The sequence below is a fragment of the Aedes albopictus genome, chromosome 1 (genome assembly GCF_035046485.1).
Source record: "Aedes albopictus strain Foshan chromosome 1, AalbF5, whole genome shotgun sequence".
In the NCBI taxonomy this organism is placed as follows: Eukaryota; Metazoa; Arthropoda; class Insecta; order Diptera; family Culicidae; genus Aedes; species Aedes albopictus.
This window is the reverse complement of record NC_085136.1, coordinates 317,457,630-317,470,306: the sequence shown is the minus strand read 5'-3', so window position 1 is coordinate 317,470,306 and position 12,677 is coordinate 317,457,630. Positions and strand designations below refer to the sequence as shown.

The window sequence follows — 12,677 nt, the reverse complement described above, 5'->3', positions numbered from 1 at the left end:
TTCTTGTAATGATCAAACTAATTGTCGATGAATGCACTTTCAACAAACTGCTTTGGAAGATTTTTCGTTGCGATTTTTATGACAAATAAAGCAAATTTCGACGAGCAGAAAAAAACACAAAGTCGAACGGTGACCGACGTAATATATTCAACCACAGAGAACAGACATCCAAGTCCGGTTCCGAAACTGTGTAAGGAATTTAACGGCCGTTTGAAATCGGCAACACAAGTGGCAATAGCGTGGCGCTGCAATCGGTTAATTTCCCATACTAATTTAATTCACCACTTGAAATGTTTCAATTCACCACTGACTGTGGCAATATGGTGTTTGGTGGCGTTAGTGTTGTCATCGTGTATTGGTTTGCAACCTTACTCAAGTAAAGATTCAAATCCTTACACAAATTTCCGAATGAAATTTGTTCTAGTCTGGATGTCTGTTCTCTGTGATTCAACCCAATAGTTTTTTCCATACTCAAAAGTTAAGCATCATTCTATATCACTTATATTCCCATTAAAATCGAACCCATCATTATATAATTTGAAGGAAAACCATCCTTATGAAGTCCGACCCAAAAAGGGGCCTTTCTAATTTCAATTCGACCACATCCGGGATAATTATCCATGACGAAAGAAAGCTTTCGTTCTGGATCGGGATAATTCGGATCCCTAAAACAATGGTGGGGAGAGATCGGTTCAACTTCGGAATATTTATCCGTGACGAATGGAAGGGAGAGATCGGATCTGTATTCGTTCAACTTCGGAATATTTATCCATGATAAATGGAAGGGAGAGATCGGATCCACGAACGTAAAGCTTCGGAATATTTATTAGTGACGAATGGAAGGGAGAGATCGGATCCACGATCGGTCTTGATCGGGATACGAGTCCTACAAAATATCCTCAAATAGTGGTGGGGAGAGATCGGTTCAACTTCGGAATATTTATCCGTGACAAATGGAAGGGAGAGATCGGATCTGTATTCGTTAAACTTCGGAATATTTATCCGTGATGAATGGAAGGGAGAGATCGGGTTCATATTCGTTCAACTTCGGAATATTTATCCGTGAAATATGGTGGGGTATTCTAGTCCATATTTGCAACCCCTACCCATAAATAAAATTCCACTACAAATAAAATAAGTTTGGACCCAAACACTATTAATACAAAGTGGTGGGGATAAGATCTAATCCGTGATGTAAATGATGTTTCCCAATTGACTGATTCGTACTCAAATATATGAAGAAAATGTCTCGTACTCAAATTCGTTCGAGAACCTCTGTAGCACGAATACTCATAATCACAGTCGGACCGATTGTTCCTTACCCCAGGTTCGCGCCTTGAACGAGTGGCTAAACCTATGCCTCAAATGAATCAGTAGATAGATTCCTGTCTTTATCCATCGATACATAGGCCACGTTCCGTAAGAGGTAATCTGTTCTAAATGGAAGAACAAAAAGAAAACCCAAGACGGACTGTCGCTTGCAACACGCATTGCGTTTTGATCGCGCGTCCGATCGATATTTCTCCAAACATAAACAACTCTCAGCTAAACGCCAAACTATCGGTGATCGTTCTAGAGGAAGAGTGTTTATAAATATTGTCGCATATGGTGTATGCACAGTTTCTCCCCTTGAACTTGAAAAGTATTCAATGTCATGTCTATATGTGGCTTGTTATGCTCGCAGTGGCGAGTGGATCTAGGCCAAATCGATTCAATGCTAATTGATTGACCAAAGTAAATTTGGACACTCAAAAACATTCAACTGCTGCTTTTAATCAAATATGCCAACTTGTAACAAACTGCCTTTTTACAATGGGCAGTTTGTTGCACCCTAAAGATGTGTGTCGCATGGAATTCCTGGAAAGAATAACTGACGTAATTTTGGAGAGTTTCTGCAGGAATCTCGGAATTAATTCCTGAATCCATCCCCGAAAGCACTCTGACAGAGATCCCGGTTGAAATTGCTGGATTTTCCGGGAATATTTTCCAGGAATACTTTTTGGAAGCCCAACTAACCTTCTGAAGACAATCCAAAATACCTAACTATTAAAGTAACACACACACAATGTATACGTTTGCGTGTGCGTGACAGTAGCTTGACACATTTCCCATGGGAAAACTGTCAAAAAAACGCAAACCTCGACGGAATGGACGCTATGTGCTCCAGGCTTAAAAGAATGAACGAAAATCTTGGGAGGATTTCCGAAACTCATTTAAAAATCCTGGAAGTAATCCCTTGAAGTCCCAGAAGAGATCCGGAAAGGAGTTCGTGGAGGAATCTCAGGAGGAACCTTTTCAAAATCTCAGCAAGGATCCCAGAGGGAATTTCTGAAAGAACCCCAAAAGCAACCCCAAAAAGTATCTCAGATGAAGCTCCCTAGAGCCTAGAGAATTGCAGAAGGAAATCCTAGAGGGATTCTAAAATAAATTTGTGGAAAAACCACGGATAAAATTCCTGGAGCAATCTCAAGATAAATTGTTGAGGTAATTCTAGAAAGTATTCCTGAAGGAATCTCAGAATTAATTTGTCGAGAAATTTCGGAAGTAATTTTGAAGGAATCTAGGAATTTCTGAAGTAGTCTTAAAATGTGTTTTTTAAGAAGTCCCAGAACAAACCCTGGCGTGCGACCTATCGAACTTCATGAGATTCCAGCCTCAGCTCGTTAGTGGCCAAGACAAGGACTACCATTTTACCGCTTGGTGATGTTCCGGGCATGGGACTTAGCCAACACACGATCGCATATGCTGTTGAATAGGTCTTTCATTGGTTTTGATCACCGTTTACTTTATTTGTTGGTTTTAATTGGTTTTTTTTCTCGGTGATGTTGAATGTCATTTAAAAACCATTTAACGTTTCAACCTACTTTTTTATTTTTTCGGTCATCATCAGAAACTATTATAAACACATGAGAATGTTTGTAATTTGTGATTTTTTTTTCTCATGTGTTTATAATAGTTTCTGATGATGACCGACAAAATAAAAAAGTAGGTTGAAACGTTAAATGGTTTTTAAATGACATTCAACATCACCGAGAAAAACCAATTAAAAACCAACAAAAAAAAAGCTGTTGAATAGGATATCAAAGTGGAGGCGATTAAATAAAGGAGGTAAGGATGTGACCTCCACTTTAGCATTCTATTAAACTTCATGAGTTTTCAGCGTCAGCTTGTAAGTGGTCATTACAAGGAAAATCTTTCTGTGTGGAACCACTTGTCCATGTTTCGGCCTAGATGTCATACCCCTAGGGATATGACCACTACCGACCTGAGCCATGTTCTGGTGTGCGACCTAACAAACATCATGAATTTTCAGTCCCAGCTCGTCTTCCGCGTCCATGATCTTGTCCAGGTTCTTGACCTATAGAGTCGCTTCCGCTGTCACAGATCTCACCTCGGCATCCTAATAAAGGACCTCTTCCGCTACAAATCCGTAGGCGGCGCCCATGCGGGTTTTATAGTGCTTGAGCTCGAGCATCATTTCCCATGTACGAGTATGTCAGCTCGAAGATCCACGACTTTGGCATCACTCCTCATCGCCATCAAGACTTCTGAGTAATTAGACTCGTTTGTCATGATTACTGGGGCAGAGCGTCAACCTTCTAGTGCTTGGCCCCTGTCCTTCTGCCTTTCCTTGGCTTGGTTTTTCTGCGCTTTTTCTTTTGCTTCTTCTGCCTGTTCACTAGGATCCTGGGGCTATCCTCCTCTGGCACGCCCTAATCCGTGGTGTCTGAGAACCTACACATAATCGCGACTCCAGACTCCCTTCGATCCGAGACGAGTCAACCTTTTCAGGCCCACCATTCCCAGTTTTCTGGGTCCCCTGAGCATGATCCGACTTGTCGGCAATAACTGCCCTTCACTCTCAGCATTAACAACCTGCCTCGCACGCTTCAGTAACTGCTTGTCGTAAGCAATAGCGTCAGGTGTACCCTTCGGACTACCCGCGAATGTATAAGTCGCAGTCTGGGTAGACTTTGGCTCGTTCAATTGCATTGTGTCTGCTGCTGCCGCAGTTGCCACAAGTTTTGCTTGCTCGTCATCGCCCAAGTAACAATTCCATTGCAGATTGGTTTTGTTTGATTTTTATTAAGGTTTTATTACAGCAATAATTAAAACTCACAGTTTTATGGCTGCTTTTATGAAAACTATTGTTAACATGTTTTATAGTATACTTGAAGATATTCATAAAGACATATTTTAAGAGTAAACAAAACTTGGCGATATGTAAACCTTCTGGCAATCATTATTACCACAATAAAACTGTTAAAACTCTCAACAGATGGCGATCCGTTCGATTAGTAACGACATCTGTTGGTGGAAAAGCAGAAACTACGACACTGCTAGGTTTATTGCGGTCATCATAAAAGTAAACTTGCTTTCGTTTTATTTTCGCTGATTATGGTCGTCGCCATATTGAATAATTAGCTTACGTGAATGGAAATAAGCAATAAATTGATAGTTTGCCACCATTTTCGTAACATGCTCACATAAATAAACTCTCTCTGCTGAGTTTTCTTGTAATTCGCGATAGTTTTACTCTATTCACAAATTGATTTATTTCATTCCAAGATGATAATATTCACTATTTTCGAAGCGCATTAATTTTATGATTCTGCAACCCCAATGTTCACGGTAAATTCGAATGCGCATAAGCCTACCAGCACAATAACTACTGAAATATTATTTTGAAATTATCGCTTTCTACTTACGAATGATGTATCCTCCTGAACTTTACGTGCCATCGCAGAAGCTTCTCTGCACATAACACAAGTGGAACTCTGGCTCAAAAAGTTGATGCCTTTCCGAGTTCATACGCTGGTATACAGGGCATCGAAATGTCAAATGCGTTATAACATTATTGCCATACAATTTTTCAGCATGTATACCATTTTTCATTGCTGTGAAGTAAAACAAAGACCTCATAGATCTAGACTGGCAGCACGAGGAGATCTAAAATAGGGCATAAATTGTGATAAAACTTTGTAAACTCAAGTCAAACATTTGTTTTCTAGCTTTAAATATAAAGGGAGATCGATATATGAAACGTGAATGTGCTATTTCGATGATTTCAATGAATTTTTGATAAAACGAATAAGTGGATTTCCAGCAGCTAGTTTTGCGCATATCTCAAATGCCAATTCGCCCCCAAAACGACGATTCGACCGCTTGGGAGTGTTGTCGTCGTCGTGATGATGTTTCCCGAAAGCAATGTCAAATTCGTTCGGGGTTTCAAAACATCGAAAAGAAATTCATTACTTTTGCAGTCAGATTGAGATTTATGAGTAAATGAGTGTGATCCGAAGGTATAACTGTTTATTCTGAGCATAACAGTATTTTTACGGCAGTGAAAACTAATAAGAAGTACGATATTTCTGGGTCTGAAAATCGTTCAGGCGAAGTGGATAGCAAATTTAACCTAGAATAACCTACAATTCTAACCTCAACTCCTCACTTGCACAAGCCGGATCTCATTTTTCACGGAAATGGTGGAACAAAATGCAAAACTAATGTACGTGCGACCGAGGGAATTGAAAGTTCTACCATTCCCACTTAAAAAAATTGTCGGATGTGGGTTGTAAGTAGGAAAAATAAAATAATTCCGCCAACAGATTATGTTGATAGGTATGTAAAAAAGGTAAACATCATCAGTTCGGTAGTTGCGCTACCGAAACAAAGATGGGTAACAGTATGTTTTGTTTTGCCCTTGAAAGCCAATCTTCGTTCCTGAATTCTTTGCCAAAACTGGAATACTGGTTGGATCAGATGTTTTTTGTTTACCAAAATAAATGACAGCTCGACGCCTTTTATAAAAGATATAACAGTTTCGCGTGCTGGAAAAGCATACAACTTTTTCCTTCGCTCTGACTATGGAGTTCCACTTATGTTATGTGTTCTCTGCATCTTGAGCTGTCATAGTTTTTGTTGAAAAAAAAACAACAACAAACGAGAAGGGAACATTTTCAACTAGGTTTTAAAACGAGTTTATTGCTACTCTTAATGCGATTTTCAAAACCTCTCCGAGAGTGGTCCACTTAGCCGGAAGATGCTCTTAAAGAGGTTATGAAGAGGTTTTGATGTATGATTCAGTTTTATTGCAAGTTTTATAAAATTGGTCATGAAAATCTCTTGTAGAGCCGAACAAAACTTAAAATGTTACTTGGGCGTTGACTTAAGAAGTCTCAACAACTCCTCCCGGCATGCTAGCATAGTAACCTCCACCTGTCTCTGCTCTCCTTTCATGACAAGACATAGCTACTAGCTAGTGGGTTAAACCCACTTCGAACCCACTCCACCCACTCGAAGGGATTAACCTCACCACTACCATTGAGTGGTAACTTAACTGGTTTCTGATTATTATTTGAGCTCATTTTGGTGTCCACAAGACCACGGGAAAGAAACATCTCGTTGGTATGGCAAAAGCCATTCGTCGTCGAGAGATAAATAAGGGACATGCCATTAAAGCACCAATAACCAAGTGTCTCCATTTGTATCTCGGAATAAATGATAGCAAAAATCATCAAAATTCCTTACAAGTCACAAAAAAGTCTACACCTCTAAAACATTAGCATTGAGCCATCTTATCGCATAAGTGTATTTCAAATTATGTTCCTATATTATCTTCGGTTCATTTACATCTTCTCCTATCACTTACCAAACGACTCAATTTCCCGACCATAACCCTTTCAAGTCTTTCCACTTGATATCTGTCAGTCAATGTCAGCCAGTCAGCCATGTCAGCACTATGGTGAAGAACAAAAATATTCAACTAACCGCAACTACTCTCGTTTCATGCGTGCAAACGGTTATTACTAAAAAAAAATAAAAGCAAACCCATCTTGCAAATGAGTTTAAAAACGGTAACGGTAGCACTGCAATCCGGCGGCAGCTTCACCGACTTCGAGCCTCCTTCACGGTGTGTGATTCACGCCACCTGCCTGCCACTAGTACCTACCGCACGCATCATCGAACCGGACTCAAAATATCCCCCACATGCGCTGCCAATGGAAGCACATGAGCTGTGCCAATTCCCTTGAATTTCCATGTTTCATCCCACATCTAAAAACAAAATCTGAAAACCACAAGTTGAGTATTTTTTTTTTCATTCAGAGCAGCTACTGAGCTCATGGGACTAGGATTATTTCTCTAATTGAATTCATAAGCTTTCAAGTTTATCAATCGTTTTTAATCATCCTCTATCAAGCAGTTGTTCTAAACAGCTGATATAGTCGACAGTCGACACAGTAGACGGCGGCTTTTGCGGTCGCCATGGCTACCAGCCATGCTTGTAGTGTGCCGTAGTTTGGCTTGTACACACCCTCGCCTACTATTGCACGCTCTTGGCGTTGAGAAGCAGATGCAAAGAGCATTTGGTTGTTGCTCTAAACGTGAGTAATGAGAAATCCCAGCCAATTCACAAAAGGCTAGTAAGAGCGATCCGTCTTTAGTAAGAAAACCACGACACGAGAAGAGCGTTTCTGTAGATGTTTCGTTTGAAGAGAAAGAGTAGATACGCCGCGTGCGATACGCTACGTGCTCTCCTTTATAAATAAGCAATGAAATTGAAATGCATTAGCAATCAAACAGACAAGGCGAGTCATAAAAGTTCATCTCGTTCCGAAGTTGTTAAAATCAGAGTTTGGCATAGACAACAAAGCGTGTTGTCTCCGTTGTCTCCCGCCGCAACAGACAGCTTCGGGCAAACAGCACGCAGCACTCAAAGTTTCTAGCAAATGATTTTTTATTGTCAATATTGACGACTGGCACCACTTGTTTGCTCCAAGGCACGTCGCTATTCTATATGAGGCAAATTAGCATCTCCGCATCGTTATCAAGTCCTTTTCTTTGTCTCTCCGCCCGTCATGAAACATTGTCGTTGTTCTAACCATTCTAACCCAGCTTGCTTTGATTGCTTTCCCTCTCTCCCATTACAGCAGTATGGCAGCAGAATGGACCTTTGGCGGTCAATGGCAATGACCGTATTTCGATTGTGCCGAATGTGGAGTACACGCGATTCGGCAGCGACACTGCTGTACTGACCTACAACTTGACGACGGCGTCCGATGGCGCCTTGACGGTTCGAATCGATCTACGGAGGAGCTTACCGAGCCAGACCTTCGTAGAACGGCAGGGCAATGGAAACGAATCGATAGTGGAGTATTTTAATGACGAGTGCTACTACCAGGGCAGGGTCCACGGTAGCCCGCGAAGTCAGGTAGCGTTGTCCACGTGCGAGGGAAAGGTTCGTGGAACCGTTTATGACCAGGATGAGACTTACTACATCGACTACGATGAGGTTTCGGGAGCACATTTTTTGGAAAGGTTTGTTGTTTATGTCTTGTGTATTGATATGGAACTAACCCGTGATTTCATTACAGAATCTACGCAAGCTCGCATAGTAATCGAGTAAAACGAAGTCACCATCGTCCACGGCTGGCTGGTCCGTACAACGCGAACCGCTATTCACGGTTCGTTGAGTTAGTTCTGGTGGTAGACAATTCCCTCTACAGACACTTCAATGCTGACATCTGGACTATCCATCGATATTGCACGGATGTCGTCAACCACGTCAACATGGTAACCCATTTCTGAATCTCGATCTATGATCAACCCTAATACCTTCTTCTCCGTAGCTCTTCAACCAACTGAACATCTTTATCGCCCTGACAGGAGTGGTCGTGTGGGACCAGCACGACCACATTCACGTCTCCGACCGTGCCGATGACACCCTGAATAACTTCCTCCAGTATCGTCGGAAGGAACTGCTCCGTTCGCATCCTAACGATCACGCCCAACTGCTGACGGCAGTCAACTTCCAAGACCACGTCATCGGAAAGGCTAAGCTCGGTGGAATGTGTACCAGCAACAACTCCGGAGCGGTCATCGTGATCCACACCGACAACATCGGCATCCAGGCAGGGACGTTGGCCCACGAAATGGGCCACAGCTTCAACATGGAACATGACGTGGGCGAAGAGTGTAAGTGCGAGGACAAGGAGTGTATCATGTCGGCAACCGTAACGGGACGGTCGCTGAAGCACTGGAGTAGCTGTAGTGTGGAACAGTTGACGCTGGCGTTCAACAGAGGGTTGAACCACTGCTTGAAGGATCGACCAGAAGTGGTGTATTCGATGAGCTGTGGCAACGGGTTTGTAGATGAAGGCGAAGAATGTGACTGTGGATTGGAGGACGTCTGTGATAATCAATGCTGTGATGCAAAGCTTTGTCGGTTTAAGGAAGGAGCTGTATGCGCTACAGGCGAGTGCTGTAATCTAAAAACATGTCAACTTAAGGAGGCCGCAAGTGTTTGCCGAATGGCTCATGGAGAGTGCGATCTGCCAGAGTACTGCACGGGTGGGTCTGAACACTGTCCAAGGGACGTTCACAAAAGGAATACAGTGGTTTGCGCTGGTGGTCAAGCGTATTGCATTGATGGAGACTGTAAAACACGCGACGATCAGTGCCGTTTGCTGTGGGGTCCGTCTGGCAAGGCAGCTGATGTAAACTGCTACGCAAGGAACGTCAACGGTACAAAGTATGCTAACTGTGGATACGATCGGGAAAATCATAGCTGGAAAAAGTGCGCCGAGGAGGATGTTCAATGTGGACTGCTTTTCTGCCATCAGCTAAACGAAAATCGTCTAGAATTTGGACTGCGAGTATTCACCGAAGAGCACATCGCCAGTACTCTGAACGGACGCAAGGTCGTCCCTTGCCACGCCGCTTTCATAGATCTAGGTAATGCTAAAGAACCATCATTAGTCCCAGATGGAGCTCCTTGTGGTCAAAACAAAATGTGCTACCAACAACAGTGCTGGGACATCGACAGCCTTAACTCTAATAGAATAGGACAACTATGCCCTCACAACTGCCACAATCATGGCGTCTGTAACAGCGAAGGAAACTGCCATTGCAACCCGGGCTACGCTCCTCCATTCTGCGAATTTTCCGGAAACGGTGGATCCATTGACAGTGGTCCAGCTTCCAATCCCTCCTACTCCCTACTAGTCATATCACTCTCCGTAGCGACCTTCGTCATACTCCTTCTTTTCGCAATCTACATAATCCGCATCTTCTGCCACACAGATCGCTGCCAAACTCCCCTAAAAATCAACACATTCCCCACATCCTCCCGCAGTAAACACAAACTCATCTCAACTCCCTCCACCAATTCCGCCATAGTGCGCGAAATCTCCGCCCCCAAACTGTGTTCTTCCACTCGGAACATCGACGGACCGCAGTTTACCCCAATCGCAAGACTGAAACACCACCAGCAGCAGCCATTTGGTGACAACAGTGGCCTCCAATCTCCGGCCAAGAACAGCACCGTCTCGGTACGATCGCTGGCTCAGCCCTCGGTAGGCTACGTGACGCATGTCATGGCACCTCTGCCACCTCCGGCCAGTCCACGGCGGTTACCGCGGCAGCCGTCGTCTTCCGTGCATCGGAGTTCGTACGAACGACGGCGGCACGGATCATCCGGCGGAAGCAGTAATACTCGATATTCGTGAATCTCATTTTGTACTATGTACTCAGTCGGAATGTAATACCAAACCATATAGATCGATGTGCGCTCGTATGTGTAGGTCTGCGTGTTTCATAAAACATTTTAGGGATTATACAGCTTTTTGATACTAGCGTTATTTTCTAGCTACTACTTAGAGGTAATTGTAAGCATCGTAACTGCACGTTTGAAGGAAATAAAGTTCTAGTCATCCATTCGAAACATTGGAGCTGCGAGCAGCTCAAAGGTAAACTCTGGGTAATGCGTTATATGACCGAAATCCTTTGGCTTTATGTGTATCGCTACATACTACATATCTCGCGTTTAGTATCATACAGGCGTATCTACAATGATCGATTTCTCTTCGTCGATTTTCTCTTCGGATTATTCCGGAAAATACGACCGATACTCGGATGATCTCTCGGTGCATTTCAGTGAAGGACGACTAGGACTAGCATCTAAAACAACAAAAGCAACCAAAAATGATTTTAAGGCAAAGTTATTAACCGAAGAGATAATCGATGAAGAGAAATCGATCATTGTAGATACGCCCGTATGATACTGAGCGCGAGATTATCCTAATAGTTATACCAGATCCGTTTTAGTCCATCTCGTACTTGAATTTCCATGGTTTGCCCTGTCGATACTGTTGCACGCCACGCTGGAATCATTGAACTTGGTAGTCATCAAATTTCTAAAGGATTTTCGTACGGTGAATATCCAGTTAGTTATCGATCGGCCATCGATGAAACCGGTTTAATAACTTCTCACAAACTAATTTGCTCCTGCAACGATGTGTTATTCTGTATTTCTGTTTAATTATTTTGCGGATTCGCGTCTTCTGCAGACACACGACTAGTCACATACAGAACTACGGGATGTTCCAGTGTCTGAAAGTCATTCAGAATGCTCTGCATCTTCTGAAACGACTGTGCTTTGTTTTTAGGTCATCCAGGAAACAGTCCCGCTGAAAACTTGGAAGATGATTCCGGCGGCGATCCGTCCACCCTAGTTAGCATCTGCGTATTCCACAAGTGGCTTCGCTTCTTGATTCCTTAAAAAAATCAGAACATGGTGTACTGTTCCTTGCAAGTAGCGGAGAATGCGCTTTTGTTGACTCCAGTGGATTCTTGAGGGGGATTGGTATCTGCTGAAGGATTAGTGCGTTCGTTTTAGTTTCATTGTAGTCGTAGCTCTTCCGTGAATAGTTCTTGACGACCGGTCCACATTACCAGATTCATCTCGCTTGATACTCACTTGTAGTTGACGATGACCTTTCCTTGGTTTTAGAACGAGCTCCCGCGTGGATACGAGGGAGGGTTATATTGCCATTCAAAAGCCTGGGAAGCCCGAATCGGATCATAACTCGTACCGTCCTGTTGCGATGTTGTCGTGCTTACGGAAGCTGCTCGAGAAGATGATTCTCCATCGGCCTTCTTTCAGATACTCAATTCGGTTTCCGCAGAGGCAAAGGAACGCGCGATAGTCTAGCGCTTCCAGACATACTCCACGAGTGAGGGCTTTCTCCGATTTTAAGCAACTACTTCAACTTGTTGTCTGAGAAGCACATATTTTTCTCTCATGGAACCTCGACAACTTCACGAATTAGCTACATGGGTCTCCCCAGGGCTCATGCTTAAGCCCCTTTCTTTCTACTTTTTACGTCAGAGATTTAGACGGATGTCTCGTGAAAAATTGCACGCTACGACAGCTTGCGATAGACGCCGTGGTTTCTATCACCGGACCAGAGGCGGTAGATCTTCAAGAACCATAGCTAGATAAGCTGGACTATTTATCTGCTTGGGCTGTAAGGCTGGGTATCGAATTCTCTCTGAGCTAGTTGTCTTGTAAGGAACTCACTCAAGCTCTTTCACATATGCATCTAGGGGACTGGTTCGACACTAACGGCACCTGGGGAAAGCACTTTAATAATTATCTGTATCAAAAGTGCCAACACCGAATCAACTTCATTCGTACCCTCACCGGAACATGGTGGGGAGCCCACCCGGAAGATCTGATAAAGTTTTATCGGAAAACGATACTGTCCGTTCTCGAATACGGCAGCTTTTACTTTCAGTCCGCCGCGAATACACACATTCTGAAGCTAGAGTGTATCCAGTATCGTTGTATTCGGATCGCGTTACCCAAGCAACCAAAAGTTCGGATAAAATAGCAT

General features: G+C 43.2%; 1 protein-coding gene across 2 annotated transcripts in view; it reads left to right on the top strand.

The window, feature by feature from the left end:
• LOC109423629 (zinc metalloproteinase-disintegrin-like EoMP06) overlaps window positions 1-10,753 on the top strand; it is a 36,722-nt gene extending 25,969 nt beyond the window's left edge. The window contains exons 3-5 of one of the 2 annotated variants that reach the window (XM_062847191.1): window positions 7,932-8,319; window positions 8,376-8,574; window positions 8,631-10,753. In XM_062847191.1, coding sequence (XP_062703175.1) covers window positions 7,932-8,319; window positions 8,376-8,574; window positions 8,631-10,508 — 2,465 coding nt within the window. In that variant the 3' untranslated portion in view covers window positions 10,509-10,753. The remainder of the gene's footprint in view (window positions 1-7,931; window positions 8,320-8,375; window positions 8,575-8,630) is intronic. The other variant, XM_062847192.1, reaches the window with a different exon arrangement.
• The last annotated feature ends 1,924 nt before the right edge of the window (window positions 10,754-12,677 follow it).